We start from the raw sequence: 18,353 nt of genomic DNA, 5'->3' as shown, positions 1-18,353 counted from the left end.
CAAGAGGAGACTGGACAGGCACCTGGCTGGGGTCTTATGACCCCTGCCACCCCCAGTGCTCCTTCCTGCCCATGGCAGGGGGTTGGACTAGATGATCTGTCCAGGTCCCTTCCGACTCATTGATTCTATGATTCTAAATATTCAGTAGAATTTTCTCGCAGGATTTAAACCCCATTTTATATTGTTTTCTTTGCTGTCTTGGGAAGGAAAAAGGAGGTCTGCTTCTTAATAGTCTGAGCAGCATAGCATGCAGAGTTTATCTTGGGCTACTCCTAAACACACTGATAAAGCCAATAATGTTGATCTCTCCTTTCAGGGAGGAAAAAAAGAATATTTCAAATCAGCAATTACTGAAGTATCAAGCTAACATAATAAGCAACTCCAGCTTTCTAATAGAGACATAACATCTGATGTCTTTTTTTTATTTTTATTATTACATTAAGATACGTGCTGAGATTCCTTGCCTTGTTGACATGGGTTGTGTGATCTTTCAATAGTGTTATCTCAGTTTGGAATTAATAGGGCACACATTGTACTAAAAATACCGTTTGATGCTTAAGTATTATAATGATATTTCAGCTTTAGGTTTTTTTGTTTGGTTTTTTTGTTCGTTTTTTAAACAGCTGAAGCTCCCAGTTTTATCCTGCCAGGCTTCTCACCTATCTTGTAGTTCACCAAATACGCATTAGTATAGCCTGAAGTAAAATGTGCATCTGAGATAAGGGAGAAACTTGCTTAATAAAGCAACCACGAATTCATTTAGCCATTTATATTTATCATCTTTTTTCCCCTAGTTAACAGAAGGGATAGTGTAAAAAAGTGTGGTAAGTGGATATTACAAGTAAACCAGTTTGTGGAGGATGGCACTCATACCGATTCCTCAGCTGCACAAGAAATAGAATTTCAGATTGTTCTCAGCTCCCACTGCTGGGTTAAAGGAGAAACAGTCTTGCCCATAAAGACATCAGAAATTAAATTAAAAAACATGCCTATTCCATTGATCTCCCTTTAGCCCTCTGCCCTCCAAAAAATTAACTTTTACAACTGAAATCCATAGCTGTGTTCTTTGTTTTGCAACACAGTTAAACAGTTGTTTTGAGCAAATGCCCAGAAATGTTGATGCTTTTCTGGGGAAAACCCTATACACTGACTTGTTTATGGGGTAGATGATGATGTCTGTGATCTTAATGTTCAGGCAAATGCCTAAGAATACTGTTGATGAAATAAGGCCCTGCTGAAGAGAGCCACATTAATGACCTTGATAGTCCAAAAGCTGCAAAACATGCCCTATTGCTGCATTATGAAAAGTCTCTTAAAAGATCCAATATGGTTTATATTCAAATTAAATTATAGTATCCACTAAAGTACTAAAGTTTTCACTGTAGTCCTACTAGATGCCGCATAAACAACAGCAGTATTTTACAGTTAATATTGAAGAGAACCAGGTACTAATAATATGAAAATTTAAATCCAAAATCAGTCTTCCCTCTTTATTTTCCTGAGAAGCAACCACTAAAACATGCAGTTCACACACTTGGCTATACTGATCTTGGCTCATCTCACCCAAGATAAGCTTATGATGAAGATTTTTGTGTTAGCTTTTTATCATATGTTCATGCCTTCTTGGAAGGTGATTGGGAAAAGTGCTTCTTCCTGTAGCATGACAGTGTAGTAAGTTGGGTCACAATGAAATGTTTGAGGTGTAAAAAAAGTTCAGTGTTCCAACTTTTGGCCACATAATCTTTCATTCTTTTTTTCCCTGATGGAAATGGAATTTTTTAACGTGTTTTCTCTTCTCTGTACAGCTAGGGAATGGGAAATATCCATGTGAAACTCCTTTCTATTGCATGTGTGGCAGAAGGGCACAAATTATTACTAATTGCAGTTATGCAGTGTAGGCTTTTTGTTTAGGAATGCTTTTTGGTTTCTGGGTTGGTTGGTTTGTTTGTTTGTTTGTTTTGTTATTTGGGTATCATGATATATTAGCAGCCAGACTGCAGTTTTTAAAACTTAGCCTTTTGTACTAAGTTTTAATTCTGACTTAAGATTAATTAATTCTTTATGAATTTGAGTAAAGAATTGTACCCTTTGAAAGTCTGTCATTCGAAGATATTCACTAAAATCAAAGATATTCACTAAAAATGGCGTATTTCATGAACTACAATATGAAGTGTTTAGTCAACAGTTTTTCAGTAACTACGTGTTTAGAATTGAATGAAGAAGTATGTATGTTGGTCAGTTCTTTATTTCAAAATCTATCATCTTAAATTTTACATTGTGGCCTTCACATGAAGTTGATACCATTTTCTTCTTTGATATGATAATATTTATTGTTTAGGTCAGCATGATGGACCTCTGCCCCGGCAGCATGCTGGGCTACTTCCAGAGTCTCTTATTTGGGCATATATTGTGCAGCTCAGCTCCGCGCTGCGAACCATTCATACAGCAGGATTGGCATGTCGAGTTATGGACCCATCAAAGATTCTGGTAACTGGCAAAACAAGGTAAGAAAAACAGACGTTGCTTATTATTTTTGATTACTGACATGCGAGTGCATGATAGCTGCAGTCCGTGTGCTAGAACATGAAAATAAATTAGTACTTTGACTAAAATATTTTATATTTGTAGTTGATATGGGAGAAATGAAGCTGTAGAATTGTGTTATTAAGGAACAAGTCTAGAATTCAGTTTAGAAGAAATGGATATTATCTTTTGATCACAGGCAGTAGGTAGTATGCCAGTTTTTGAACCTTCCAATTTGACCTTAATTGAAAGCTGCCATTTTAGAACAGTAAAGCCAGCAGTGGAACAGACTGCTCAAGGAAGTTGTGAAGTCTCCTTCACTAGAAGTTTTCAAGAGGAGCCTGGATATACATGGCTCATGAATGATTCAAGATTAGCATTTCTGCATTCAGGCAGGGGGCTTGGGCCAGACGACCTTCAAGGTCCTTTTTAAACTTCCGATTTTATGATCTGCACTATATGTTCTAGCTAATTTTGTAGCAGAAGAATGTAGATGGCTTCTTGTAATCATAATGTTTGATATCATAAATACAAAAGGAAAAATCTAAAATTAAAAATTCTAATGGCCTCTTCCCTTGGTCCCAAAGGTTACGTGTGAACTGTGTTGGAATCTTTGATGTTTTAACATTCGATAACAGTCAAAATAATCCACTGGCACTCATGGCTCAATTTCAGGTAAGTGAACAGTGCTGTGATACTTTTAGAAAAGGCTGGTTACTGTTAATTGAATTGTTATTGAGTATATATTATGTACATTTGATATTTTTATTATACTTAGTAAATGTATGTGTGACTGCGCACATGTATATAAGTGCGCACACTCTCACTTTTGCTTTGGCATGGTTTTAATATTTGTTTGTGATTTCCATTGGATTTTGTGTGGGTTTTTTCTTTTTTTTAGTTTCAGTGGTAGCACTTACGTTTTACTGTAAGAGTTATTTTACATAACCTTAAAATCAGAATCGGCTGAAACTATGCGTTTCCGTCTTTATAAAAGAAAGAATAATATTAAATTTTAATACAAAAGCTTTTGCATAGTATACTATAAATTCAGGACTTGACATGCATGTGATGCTTCTGCATATTTGGCTCCACGGGTTATGTAAGCATTATCTAGATGAGATCCATCATTCAATGGCTTTGTGTAGTCTGCTTTGCTTATCCTTTTCTTGTTATCTTAGCCTGAATAGTTTAGCAGTAGATGTGTGTGCATGTAAAGTGATGTACTGTAAATCACAGGTAGGCAAAATATGGCCTGCAGTCCACATCCAGCCTGCCAGGGACTTTTCGTTCGGCCCACAGAGCCCCCCCAGTGAATTGTGTCCCATCCAGCCTTTTCTCCCACAAGGGTGATAGCAAAGCTCCTACACCTGCCCCCAACATATCCTATTATGCCTCATTCCCACCCTCATGGGTGAAAGGGCTGGCCCCACCAGCAGAGGGTAGGGCTGCTCCTGCAGGCTTCCCTGGTGTCCCACTCCCTCCTGGCAGCAGGTAGGGAAGCTGGGGTGTGGGGAGGGCTGCAACTGGGCAGGAGCAGGGAGCATGGGGCTGGGGGTGTGGCTGGCTGCAGCGTGGAGCCTGGGTGGGCAGTGTGTTGGGGGGGAGTTGGAGGAGGTATGGGGATCCCTCCCATATTCCCCCCATGGCACGCAGCCCTGGCAGGCAGCAGCAGGGGGCGCTCTGCTCGGCACTGCTGCCTGGCTTTGGCCAGTGCTGCAAGGATTGCAGCCCCTGCCGGGTCATTTGTTTTCCCAGTACTCCCCGCACTTGGCTGACATAAGTGGGCTGGGCCAGGGAAAACATCCAGTTCCAGTGGTTGAGGCTTCCCTCCTGTGCTTCATGAGTGTGGGAAGTGCTGGGGAAACAAACGGCCCACCAGGGGCTGTGCTCCTCGCTGCAACATGAAGCACCGGCCAGAGCCAGGCACCAGCGCCCCCACCTGCTGCTATGCTGCGCATACACACTTGACTGCAAGAGAGGACAGTGTATTCCAGAGCAACACATCCGCACCCCACAAATGCCACACAACTCCCCAGCATGCCCTATGCCCCCCCACACAGCCACATCCCCTCACAAACACCCACACCCTCACCATACATGCACACACCACTCACTATAAACACACACACACCACACCCCCCCAAATGCACGTGCACACACACACAAGATAAAAGACTAAGAATTTATTTCTGAGTTATTATGCAATCATCTTGATATACAGTACACAAGCACATAGCATGACAAAAATGTTTGTTGTAAAAAAATTAAAATATAGTAGGTGTTTGACTTCTAGTGTGTGATTTGGTTTTTTCTGGTACAAAGAGGGCAACTCACTTCCCAAAAGAAGCAAGGTTCCCTCTAAGCTGCGCACATGTGTGGCCGCGTACAATTAAAAATCTTGCCACGCAGTAACTTTTTAATGCCACGCACCTGCCCCAACCCAGCCACAGGCTGCATCAGGAGGGGGAAGGGGTGGGCACACTGAGATACCTGCGCACTCCCAGCCAGGATTGCAGCTGCAGGCAGGTAAGTTTCTTTCTTTATTAGTGGCTGGTCAGGGGTGGGCAGATTGAGACCCCCCCACAGTGCAGTAGGGAGTGCAGTAGGGGCAGGGTGTTGCCCTGCTCCCTACTGCACTGTGGGGATTGTCCCCACGCTTGGAGGAATTGGGACTTCCCCAGGGCTGCAGAGGAGCTCCACTGTCAGCTGTGAAAGTGACACCACATGCCTCGCTGCCTGATGAGGAGGCAGGTTTTAGTCTTTCGAAAGCGTATGTGGGAAAAAGTTATTTCTTAAATAAAAAGCTGTTGTATCATCTTTTGTTGTTATACTGTGGGGTGGACCGAAGCAGCACACTCAGATCACTACACCTTAGAGGGAAAGTTGACAAGGGGTATTTCCAGGGGGCAAGGGGAGGGTGGTGAAGGTCAGGGGTTAGGTGTTGGACTTCCAGTCCCAAGATGGTGGCCAGGGGGCGGGGCACCTGTCAAGGGGCAGGGCTACCAATGTGGCCCTTGATAGCTCACCAAACCTCGTTAAGCAACCCTCCACCCAGAATAATTGCCCGCCCCTACTCTAAATCAATGGTTGTCAACCTTTTTTGTACCAGGACCCATTTGTAAACATCAGCCAGTCCCAATCCAATAAGTAGTTATGCAGAAAACAGCCCCCAGGCCCTGTGCTTCCAACCCACAGCCCCCTGCCCCAGACCCCCAGTGTATGGGGCAGGAAGTGGGGGGGGGGACCATGAGGAACACATGCCTCCCCAGATTTGTGAACTCACAGTGGCCATGGGGCTGGACTGACACAGGCAGGAGCCACCTCCATGGCCCAGCAAGCAGGACTTGGTATAGGAGGACAGAGCAGGGCAGCGAGATTCATTGCTCAGTTGCTGGAACCCCTCCAACAGCCATGCTGCCTGCAGTGCAAGGAGTAACTTGGGGGGGGGGGCAGGGGACCACTCTGCCCTCAGCTTCTCCCACTGCCAGCCACTCTTGTGCCAGGCCACCGCTCTGCCCTGCCGCCAGGGTCCAGCTGCTGCCACCACTCCCCTCAGGCCACAGTTGTACCCTGGAGAGCAAGTGAGGGAGGGCAATGTCGCCTGTGCCTTCCCGCCCCCCCCAACATGTTATCTGTGCACCTCCTCTCTCCACCCCATAGATTTACCTGCAGGAGCTGCTCTCTATGCTGCCTGGCTATGCATGTAGCACCCCTTGCCTAATCCTCTTTCCACTCCCCACAATCACAAGCAACCACTTGCAGGCTAGAACTCTTCAAGCCTGCAGGGGAATCTGCCATTTCCTGCCTGTTTCTCCATTTTTTTTAAGTTTGAGAGAGAGGAGAATCCCTTTTTTAACTCTGTGACCCTTTCATATATTCTTGCAACCCACTTTTGGGTTGCAGTCCACGGTTTGAGAAACTCTGCTCTAGATTTTTTTTTTTTTTTAATACATGTATTTGTATCACTTTGCTCTTCTGCCCTGCTCTCCTGAGGAGTTTTGTTTAATCTTTGTTTAAATCCTGAATATATTCCCCACCGCTGCACTTCCCTCAAGTCTACCCTTTGTATGCCTCCTAGATTAGAACAACCATTTCTAGTGTAAACAGGTACTGCTTCATAGGTCTCTGAAACTTCACTGTGTAGGGATTCTTCTCTTTCCCAATTTGCCCATGGATCTATCCACAGTATTTGCATATCCTGCCAGCAGCATGGGTAATGTAAAACCACAATAGAGAATTAGACATGGCTTATTTTAATGAAAATAAATGCATAAGTTAAGAAAATCACTCATTCAGAGAGATACAGTAATAAAGTAATAAGTAATAAAGAAAGTCAATGAAACGGTCAAAATTCAAGATTGATTTCAAGAATGTTGCAGCTTTTAGTAGCAGCCGGTCCATACAATTTATGTTGTCTGTACACAAACAATGGGAGAGGTGGTTGACAACCTGGATTAGGATTCCTGTTGATCTTTGTCACCTCTGTTTGCCCCAGATCCAACAACATTGCAAAATAATGGCCACTTCCTATCCCTTTTCCTTTCACATGATGATACAGTACTTCAATTCCTTTGGGACATTTGTGCCAATTAAAAATGTAGGGTATGTGTTTTGCTACGTAGCTAGTATGCTTTTCCTTGTTTCAATAGATGAAGCAGTTTCTGTTAAATTTCTTGCATTCTGGCTATGTACTGTTAACAGAAATAGAAAAGAGAACAAGGAAAATAGACACTAAGAAAGGGCCATGAAAAAGAAATGTACTGACTTTTGCAGTCTTTCATAACAACAGGTATTAATATAAAGCGATGTTACAGTTTTAAAAATATAGGCTACTGAGAAGGGAAATCAAAGGAGTCAGTGAAATATCAGTGGTCATTAAGGATTAAAAAAAATATTTAAGTATTAACAAAAAAAACCTTATGCCTAGATACTTCAGTTACTATATGCAGGTTAAAATTGTAACTACTGATACAGAATAAGCAAAATATTCATCAGATATTTCTGTTGTCTTTTTGGAGTGAAATCAGAGGATATAATCATCCCATGTGAGAGAGATGGAATAGCATCTTTTTCTGTCCATAGCAAAAGGAGGATATGAGACAGCATGTGAATTTCATATATGAAGTATTCAGATCAATGTACCTAGATAATTTATACCCAGGACTTTTAAAGAAGTAGCTGAGCTGCTTTTCTGTACCATTACTGTTGATTTTTTAAAACTAGTTTAGTCTTGAGAATCTCCAAAAGATTGGAGGACTACCAGTGTATTTCCAGTTTTTAAAAAGGGCATTGGGTAATAATATACTGGCTAGTAGCTTAATCCCAGGCAAAGCAGTAGAACAGTTCATTAAGAGCTCTGTCAGCAAAGAATTAAAAGCTAAAAATGCAATTAATGACAATCAGCATGATTTCATGGAAGTTCAGTCCTGTCACACAAGTTATCTTTGTGGCAGAATTACAAGTCTGGCTTGTAGAGAGGCAACCATGATACTGAACTTGAATTTTTCCAAGGCAATCAACTTAATACCAGATGACTTATACAAATTTTGGAATTTTCTAAGTTTGTAAGTATATGTGCATATAAAGTGACAGAGTGGTCATGAGACCAGACTTGGGGTTGTATCAAAGTTTTCCATTTTATTGGGATGTGTATATGTATAACCTGTAACTGAATTGTAAATTTAATAATTAACATACACTTTTCCCGTGCTTGGTATGACTGTGCCACCTTTTAAATATATGCAATGACTGTTAGTAAAACACTAAGCTTGCAAAGTGAAGCCCTCAAGAAATGTAAAGAATATCTGAATTAAGGTAGTAAAAAAAAGTTGTAATTTAGGTATGTTCTGCATGTGTACAATATTAACATAAAATTACAAGACACTTTTCTAGAGGACTTCTGCCTTGTTTAGTGTACAGGATAGATGGTGTTAGTGGAGTGAGTCAGAGTTGCATAAAGGAGTAGTTTGGCTGTAGGATGCTTTGTACCTTTTGCTGCAGAATTTGGAAATATGACAAGTGAGGCAAGACAAGAGATTGCAAGATGAAAAATTATTGCATCATGAAATTATGTAGATTTCTGAAAAGAACTGAATATTGTATTAACAAAAGTATCCTCATGTAGAACTTTGTTTATGCCCGGGGCTCTAGTCACTGAAGAGTGAGTAAACACTGAACTCAAATCTAGACTCAAATTTGTGACCATGACAAAAGGTGATAGCGTGCCGCTTTTTTGAAGCCGACATCTGTTTGCTTGTGGTGGGAGAACATGGACAGCCAGAAGCTATCCACACACTCCAGCTTCCCCAGGCAAGAGCTTCATGGACCCCTGAAGCCTTGGGAGCACCTGCCTCACTTTCTTTGCTTTATCAGACGCATCCCAAGGAGTTTCAGGGATGTGTATGGTAAGTAGTGAAATTCAGGGTTTCACCTGAACGCAGGATGCAGTAGTCACATGCCGAGGGATGGTGGATGTTTCTGGCAGCAGCACAGGGCAGAGGCTGTAAATGTGGAAGGGGGACATTCTATGAGAATTTCCTCCTCCATGCTTGCAGATGCATGCCAGGAAAGTTCCCTGCGGAGGGATTCCCCCTGGCTTGCATAGCTGATCCCCAGCATGGCGGTTGGGGGGGGCACGCGATTTACAAGGAAGGATAGGGAACCCCTATGGGTTCCCCACTTGCAGAGGCTTCTCCTGGTCCCTAACATGGGATGTGTGTCTACACGTTGGGGAGTGATGTCAGCAGACATTGGCTGAGCACCATTAGTTGTCACAATGTGTTCCACAGCTGACTGTACTCTCCAGACAATTGTTCCAGCCTGAGAGAGTCTCAGTAGCCAGGAGAAACCATTGCAGGGAAAGTTCTCTTCAGCCACCGCTGCCTTGGACAGCATGCTCTGTCACTGTGCATTGAGGAGTATTAGGGGAAGAAATGTTCAACTCTGAAATTTTCTTAAACCAAATGCTTAAGCTGAAACTTAGGCCCTAGAATTTGTCTTAAGGCTGTTACCAAGCCTAGAAAATTACAGCCCAAATGTTTTAGTTGGCCAGAATTGGTTGTAGGTAGAAAGTCTTGCCCAAAGTATCTGGCAACCTTAAGTGCTTCTACCTGCACTACCTACATTGACCTCTGGTTTTCAGAGCCATATCTTAAAGTATTCTTCATTTTTTTAAATAGTTGTCCTTTAAGAAAAAGAGAGAGATTTTTTTAAGATGCTTTTTGTTTCTGTAACTTTTTCCTCCTGTGTTCAGGAGGCCATCCCGTAACATTAAGCTTTGTATTTGGTATGTAGACTATTTAGAAACGTAAAGACTGTCCTTTAATTTAGAGATGCACTGATGTATTGGTTGCATATCAGGTTAGCACCAATAAAAGAAAAATTAACATTATTGACAGTTGGCTATTTTTGGCCACCGTAGCCAATAATGTCACTTATAAATGCCAGCTGCATGCGTGCAGCCACAGCATGAATGCAGCCTGGCAGTGTGGACAGCAGTGTCCTGCTGGTAAGTCTGTGAGGGTGGCGGGGTGGGGGGAGAGGGAAGTAGTGTGGGGGGAGCAGATCGAGGGCCCCACGATGAGGGAGGGAGTGGGGCAGGAGGAGGCATTGCCCAGCCAGGCAGTGAATGCAACCCTGGGGCTGGGAGCAGGACAGAGCCATGGGTGACATGTCTGGGGGCTGTAGGGGGTGGGAAGGAGGGGGCAGCTTCCCACCACTGCGCACACCCCTGGGGGAGGCATAGGGGGCATGTGCCCCTCCAGATTTGTGAACAGGGCAAGGGCAGACTGTGAGCTTGGGGCCAGGAGCTGTGCTGGCCTTTTTCTGGTGGGATGACGAGGCCAAGCTCCAAGCAGGTTGGGGTGGGGCAGGTGGCAACAGCATTGGGAGGGGTGGCTACAGGGTGGGTTATAGCCACCCCATAATTCCCCGCAGTTACTCCTCCCAGTGCTGCCACCACACACCCTGGCTGCTCGGAGCCCAGCTATGACCCAGCCCTCCTGCAAGGAAGAGGCTGGCGCAGCTTCTGACTCTAAGCCTGCCGTGGACAACCTGCACACAAATCTGGGGGGCACCTGGGGGTGTGCACCCCTCTGTCCAGCCCCCTTCCCCCTGCACCCCCAGTTAAGCTGCATGTAGCTCTGTCCCACTCCTGGCCCCAAGGTTGCATTCACCACCCTTACTCAGCACTGCCTGCCCCTGCCTCTCTCCCTTTCTCACCATGGGGACCTCGATCTGCCCCTCCACCCACCTTCCCTGTCTCCTGCTCCTCCCCCCTCCCCCACACACATACTCACCAGCAGGACACTGCTCTTCAATCTGCTAAGCTACCTTCCTATAAATTGGCTATTGGATCGGTATCTGCCAATATGGCCGGTTAATAATCGGCCATCATTATCAGTCAAGGAAATCTTTATTGGTAAACCTTTAATTCATTACACGTCCTTTGTCTTAATTTACGGTTTTCCATTCCAAAGCAGTATATGTGCATGGCTCTGGTATTGCATGAAAAACTTTTTGAAGCTACTTTACATCAAGATATTTAGTGACAAGGAATAGAGAGATAGCTGCACAGAATATCATGCCCCTTCTATGCATTTGCCATGGTAAATAGCTAAGTAAGGCTATGGGTTAGGTAAATGATGTTTCCTAAAAGCAAAGATACGCGCCTAACTAATCAGCTGCTTCGAAACTTTTTTAAATGATCCATATTCTTTAGAAACAAAATGTGAGATCATTTCATACTTCTTATTGAAATAGTTGATATATAGTTGGATAGTTGCCTGTACAAGGGTAAATGTACCCCACTTAACTCTATTTTGCTTAGCACTATTTCGCTATAATGCTCATTTTGAATTGATACCTGATTCCACTTGGTGCTTATTGAGTTTCATTATAACACTTGCAATTGCCATCTTGGGTTGTCGACAACTTTCAGTTTCGCTTAACGCTTGTTTCACTTAACGCTTGCTATTTCAGGACTCGAGCACTAAGTGGGGGTTGCCTGTATTGTCAGTTATTCCGATATTGGCTGTTCTCGCTTCCCTCTGAATGTGACTGCCTCCCTGTAATGCTAATAAAGTGTGTGTGTGCTGGTGCGGAGGCTTCAGTGGTACAACAAATAATACTTAATAAGTCATCTGGTATCATCTGGTATATCATAGCCAAAAGATTTTGTCCTCTTTTCTGCCAGTTTGCTTACTCGTAGGGATGGGAATGTGGGTGGTCAAAAGAATCTGCTTTCAAAGCTGTTGATTGTAATGAGAGGATTCTTACCTTCTTGACGTAAAATTCTGACATGATACTCCATGTATTCAAATTTAACTCTCAAAATAGAAGTAAACAAGTGTATTTTAATTATGAATTAAGATGCCGATATTACCTACCAGCTGCTATGAATACAACCTTCTGCTCTGTGCACACTAGATATTGGTTGAAAAGTTTTATAATGTAAACTTTAAGGAACATTTTCCCTAGATAACATGTTAACAAGAGTCTTATTGGACATACAGTCTCCTTGTTCAAGGAAACAGTTATACAGGGGAGCTCAGAGTCTTTGTGGAGTGAGATTTCTTACCCCACTGGAAAAATGAGAGTTTGCAAACTAGGTGGGAGTGTATATAGGTGCAGCAAATAGTTGCATGGACTGTTGCAGCTTTTATTTCAGGTTTCCCTGATCAGTTGCTTGGGACTGATGAGCTCCAGCTGAGTGGATAACTGGCACTCTTTGAAGTGAAAGCCATAGCCATGCAGCTCACCTTAATTTGGGAAGCTGCTGTGAATGAAATGCATTGCAAACTGGGATACAAATTATGTAATGTATTTGTGTTTTGAGTCTAATCACAATTGTTTGTTTCTTTCAGCAAGCAGATCTGATGTCCCTAGGAAAAGTTGTGTTGGCATTGGCTTGCAACTGTGTATCAGGAATACAAAGAGAGAACTTGCAGAAAGCTATGGAATTGGTGACAATCAACTATTCCTCTGATCTGAAGAATCTAATTCTGTAAGTTCAGTATAAAATATTTTGGGTGTTGCATTTTATATGATGATACAATTTAAATTGAAAAAAAGTTGAATTTTAAGATACAGAATAATATCAGTGGGAAGATGCTACATAGATGGTTTTTATTTTCAGATACATTTCAAATATATTAAATGTTGTGCAGTAACCAAAATTATTACAAGTTATCTAGGCGGCATTAGTGACACTGAACTATCTTCACTGTAGGTAAAACACGTTATTAGACTTTGTTTTTTCAAAACCAGTTTTGTATGTTTTCTTTGACATGTATAGTAAATACACTCTAACATGTTCTTTCAGCAAGTGATGTGTAATTGTTTTATCCAAAAGATTTTGTTTAAAAAAAATCGGAGAACTAGTGAAAGCTTTTACAATTCTAAACTTCCTTTTTAAAACCTGTTTTTGCCATTTTATGCAAACTGTAATCACATCACTAAACTTAAAAATGTCACATCCAGAAATTATTCAGTAATGAGGTTGCTGCCTTTGTGACCAAAGAGATAAGAGTTGATTTACTTTTTTCTTTTTAATATAGTCACTATTTCCCATACCCCCCTTAGAACCCAAGAGAGAGAAATGGGAGTATTTGTTCCTTGGTGTACCCCTCCTCATTTGAAAAATAACTATCACTTGAAAATTTCAGTCTGTATATTCTCCTAATGTTGAACATGCCTTTGCTGGTTCTACACTGTCATGTGAGTATTCTTCAGCATATTGAATGCTTTCTCTAATGACTGACTAGAAACACAACTTGTAGGTAAATCAAAGCAAATGTTTTCTTTGCTGTTTGAGTTCTTACATTTTTTTTAAAAGGCAATATTAGCTGCCATTTTATGCATTAAATAGGAATTTGGTTCTGAAGAAGCAGAAATTTAGAGCGGTAAATTAGTCTGATATCAGTCTGCGGTTGAAGAACTTCTCTTTATGTCTTTGGCAGGTATTTGCTGACTGACCAAAACAGGCTTCGCAGTGTAAATGATATCATGCCTATGATTGGTGCACGATTCTATACTCAGTTGGATGCTGCTCAGATGCGAAATGATGTTATAGAGGAAGACCTTGCAAAGGTAAATCATTCAGTAGGTGCAACCTATGGTATGACCCGTATCTTCTGAGCAGAAATGGTTGGTATTTTACCATTGACCTTGCCAGCACAAGAATTCAGTGCTTAATTGCCTCAATAGAGCACAGCCCCTATTTCTTATATGTCTTTGGAAAAATAACCAAGACAATTCACTGCACAGGGTGAGAGTTGGGTAGACTTCAGTCTGAACACAGGGTCTCCTAATTGTGATTGTAAGCTTGATGGTACCTTGAGGTGTAGCTAGTTCTTGACCAGGACATTTTTGAGCTTCAGCGGAAGTGCCATTCTTCTGCTAACCAACAATAACCTTGGGAGGAAAATGTTTTTACATTTCACCTTATCTCTGTAGAATGAAGAGCAGTGTTGTGTTGTATTTGTGTACATCTGATCTTCAGTCCATCAGATGTTCTCACTTGTTTGAGAAACTTGAATTAGAAATCAGTATTGCTTCAAATGCTGCTTTTGCTTGATTCCTCACATTCAGAATCCAGTATTCTTTTGCTTACTCCATACTACTCCCTATTACAGTGAATTAAAGTAGTAGAGATTAAAGCTGTTATCTTCACTGTCATTGACAAAATCAGCTCACGCTGCACTGCTTATAGTCTTTCACATTCAGTCAAGGCACATACAGTTGTCAGTCAAGGAGGTAACTATGCTTTCATGTGCTAATACATACTTAGTTCTGTAAAGAGGGTTTGACTCTTACGTGACTTAACAACCACAAGTCCCTGATTGTGAGCTTTCCTTCACAGCAAGACCGACCAAGGTACACGACAGGATGTTCTCACTTCTTCCTGTCACTTGAGAAAGTATTGGCTAGAGGTGTGTGCTGTTCCAAGTAGGGTGTTAATTCACTCATTCTTTGTGGTGTTTTCCTTAATCTTACCCTTACATTGAAGGATTTTGAAGGGAGGTGGTGTGAGCTAGTAACTGAAGCATTAGCATAGGGTACAGGAGTCTGGATTTTATTCCTGGCTCTGTTGTTGAGTGACCACAGGCAAATCTCTTCCCCTTGTAAGACTTTCTTTCCTTATCTGTCAAGCTATTGCTCTGCCTACTACAGGGTAAGTATTTACTTGAATGTGCTTATTCTGGCACCCTTAAACATGTTGACTAATAAGTTATTCCACAAATAATCCTGTTGAAATTAGGGTAACTATTCCTGGACTAACATACTGTTCAGTATGAGTAATGGTGATAGAACTGGGCCTTTAGAGATGTATAATAATGGTGAATTACAAAAATCTTATTTTTTCCATCTGGAAGCTTGTGTTTAAAAGCATCTACTTAAATAAAAGACATATTCCCTGAATGTGAAGTACTCTAGAAATAAAAACAGAATAGTCTTTTCTAATTAGATTCTTAAGCAGTAGGGGAAGGAGTGTGTAAAATCAGTTTTCAGTTGTCTAAACAATGAAGCACATGCCATTTGTGTGGTGTTTTTTTCAATGTTGATTCTGTATTTGTCAGTGATGGTCTTATGGTTGAAGCTACTTTAGATTTCTACCCATTAACTTTGAGTGTTCTTTTTGCACATATGTGCTTTGTATCCAAATTGGTCTTGGAGCTGATATTAATTGCACATTCAAATGGCAAGAATGGTAAGTCAGGTTGCAAACCACCATTTACTAACAGTCTTCAGAAAAAAGCTGGGGGGTGGGAAAGAAGCTGTGTGACCCACATAACCAAGGTGTGAGAGAGAGAGCATGTAAACTATAGTATATTGTATGACTGCAGGTCCTGCTACCCTAACTTGTGGTCCTTCTCCATGTTAAGCCCTAGCATTTTGTTCTGTTTTAAAATACCACCGTATTTTATGCCATAAAGTTAGGTTAACTGGAGATTCTACACTGAAAAATGAAGCAGCTGGTTGAGTTCTTGCTGGGACAACAATGTAGAATACTTGCTGGAAAGTCTGGACTTTCACACTGGTAAACTTCTCACTGAATATTCAGTACAGTGTATTAAACCAACTACTGAAAATGTAAAATTTCTGTAGGGGTCTTTGTAGTTTTGCTGTACTAAGTAGATCTTGCTTTACTTTATCTTGTGCATGCAGAAGTGTCTAGGTTTCTATTTTCCATGCAAAGACTGACTAACAATCCTTTTCTTGTTCCATAGGAGGTGCAAAATGGAAGGTTATTTAGGCTTCTAGCAAAATTGGGAACAATCAATGAGAGGCCAGAGTAAGAAACACTACTTTTAATTCATAGTAGAGTACATAAAATCTAATTTATAATTCCAAGTTTCTTCCCCCGTAATACAATCTGATTGTTCCAGTCTGCAAATACTAAATACCCCTGGCTCCAAACTTTTAGCAAACCTGAACTTCACTTCAATTGCTTGAGAAATTTCCATATTTTCCATATACTTTAGAACAGGAGAGGGACTAATACTTAATAGCATATTGTAATATGCAGCTGCCTGGTAGAGCATCAGGATTAATCAAACAGTTTAGTCTGAAGAGCTACTGAGCATATGTTTAGTTTTGACTGTTAATCTGAAACTTTTTTCCCAGGTTTCAGAAAGACCCAACTTGGTCAGAAACTGGAGACAGATATTTACTAAAGCTCTTTCGAGATCACCTTTTCCATCAGGTGACAGAAGCGGGTACTCCTTGGATTGACCTCAGTCACATTATCTCATGTCTTAACAAGGTAAACTGTACCAATTTTTCTTTTAATGAATTATTTAATTTCCCTTCCTTTCATGTGATATTGAGCTCTTGAAACAAAACCGTTATGGGTAGATTGATTCTGTTGATTTCTCAATGTATTTTTCCTGAGCTGAATGAGAATAGATCATTCACTAAATCAACACACAGCAGTCATGAGTAGTTAAAAATGGTACAAATTAGTATTAAAACTGGGAAATCAGTAATACTGTATAGGATTATCCATGGCCCATTAAGGTATCAAGCCATAGTCCACAGTACAGCAGAAGTTCTAAGCAGCATGCAAATTATACATGCTTCTGCCTAGGAAGACACAGGAGGTAATAGTGCACTGGTTAGGCCTCATCAAGAATATTGTTTGCAGTTTGGGGCTCCACATTTTAACTGGAGAAGTTTATGGGGTCCAGAAGCAGGGGACAAAAATGGAGAAGGACTTGGAAAATAAAGCTAGAAGTTGAAAGAAGAGAGCTTGTTCATCTTGCAGAAAAGGCAGCTAAAAGGGAACATGATAGCAGTCTTTAAATATCTGAAGAGCTTGTGAAGAAGAGGGAGACGCCTTTTTCTGATGCTGCAGAGAGCAGGACGCATACTAGTGGCTTGAAGTTGCAGCAGCATAGCAGGGGATATCATGAAAAGCTTCACTGTTAGAACAGCAGTAGAATAGACTGGTGGTTTTCATCGTTGGAGTTTTTCAACAGGAAGTTGGATAAGCAATTAGTCAGGGATGATCTAAAAGCAGCTATGCCTGGAGTGCTCTGTAAAGAACAGCAGAGGGATTTTGGGGAGATTATAATGATCTGTGCTGCCTAAAGTAGGTGGATGTTAGAAAGAACTATGCTTGGCAGTAGGAGAAAGAAGCAACACTCCACAGCAGACTTAGTTATGAAAGAAGGTTAAAAGAGCTGGGATTAATGTATGGGAGAGGATTCGGAAAGGGGAGTTCTGGCAGTCCAGTAAGGGTGCTATGTGTGGAGTGATACTGCTGCTCCCAGGTTCCAGAGCAGAATGGAGGGTATTTGGGTTTTGGGGGTTTTTTTGATGCTTTACTGGTTGCCACATGGGGCTGGGAAGGATTTTTACCCCTTCTGTTGCTATAGGTGTCTGGCGGAGTTTTTTTCACCTTCCTCAGAAGTATGGAGTGTTGGCTGCAGCCAAAGCAGATGACATGAAACTATGAGGCATAGTGAACACACTGGAAGGCAGGGAGCAAATTCAGGCAGATTTGGGGAAGTGGGAAGATCAGAATAGGATGCAGTTCAACAAGGATAAATGCAAGGTGTTGCACCTGGGGAGAAAGTCTTCAGCACACCTAAAGACTGTGAGGGGTACCATTCTGAGTACCACAACAGTCGAAAGATATCTTGAAGTCCTGGTTGATGCAAAAATGAACATGAGTTGCCAGTGTGACAAGGTAATAAGCAAGGCTAGCTGCGCTCTTTTTTTGCATCAGCAGGAGCAGCACAAGCAGGTCTTGGAAAACGATAATTCCCCTCTATGCGGCATTGGTGAGGCCGCAGGTGGAGTACTGTGTCCAGTTTTGGGCGCCGCACTTCAAGAGGGGTATGGATAACCTTGAGAGGGTTCAGAGAAGGGCTACTCGTATGGTTGGGGGCCTGCAGGTAAGATCCTATGATGACAGACTGAGGGATCTGAATCTCTTCAGCCTCCGCAAGAGAAGGCTGAGAGACGATCTTGTGGCTGCCTACAAACTCATTGGAGGGGCCAGCAGGGAATAGGGGACACTGTTTACCGGGGCACCCCTCGGGGTTACCAGAAATAATGACCACAAACTGAAGGAGAACAGATTTAAGTGGGACATAAGACATTATTTACAGTAAGGATTGCCATAATATGGAATGGGATCCCAAGGAGGTGGTGCTTTCCCTTTCCCTGGAGATATTCAAGATGAGCATCTGGCTGGGGTTACCTAACCCCAACGCTCTTTCCTGCCAAGAGGAGGGGGGCAGACCCGATGATCTACCAGGTCACTTCAAATTCTAGAAATCTATGAAGGTAAGGGATTTAGACTGGAACATGCCAATGCT

The 18,353-nt window shown here is 41.9% G+C and overlaps 1 protein-coding gene across 2 annotated transcripts in view; it reads left to right on the top strand.

Annotated features, from left to right (window-relative positions):
• PAN3 (PAN3 poly(A) specific ribonuclease subunit) overlaps positions 1–18,353 on the top strand; it is a 99,478-nt gene that overhangs the window by 72,981 nt on the left and 8,144 nt on the right. For both annotated transcript variants that reach the window (XM_019530132.1, XM_019530133.1), the window contains 6 exons: positions 2,339–2,504; positions 3,111–3,198; positions 12,390–12,529; positions 13,485–13,614; positions 15,756–15,820; positions 16,153–16,291. In XM_019530132.1, the coding sequence (XP_019385677.1) occupies positions 2,339–2,504; positions 3,111–3,198; positions 12,390–12,529; positions 13,485–13,614; positions 15,756–15,820; positions 16,153–16,291 (728 nt within the window). The remainder of the gene's footprint in view (positions 1–2,338; positions 2,505–3,110; positions 3,199–12,389; positions 12,530–13,484; positions 13,615–15,755; positions 15,821–16,152; positions 16,292–18,353) is intronic.

The sequence above is a fragment of the Crocodylus porosus genome, unplaced genomic scaffold, assembly GCF_001723895.1.
Source record: "Crocodylus porosus isolate Cpor-Errol unplaced genomic scaffold, CroPor_comp1, whole genome shotgun sequence".
NCBI classification, from domain to species: domain Eukaryota; kingdom Metazoa; phylum Chordata; order Crocodylia; family Crocodylidae; genus Crocodylus; species Crocodylus porosus.
The sequence above is the reverse complement of the archived record's forward strand: the minus strand, read 5'-3'. Positions and strand labels throughout refer to the sequence as shown.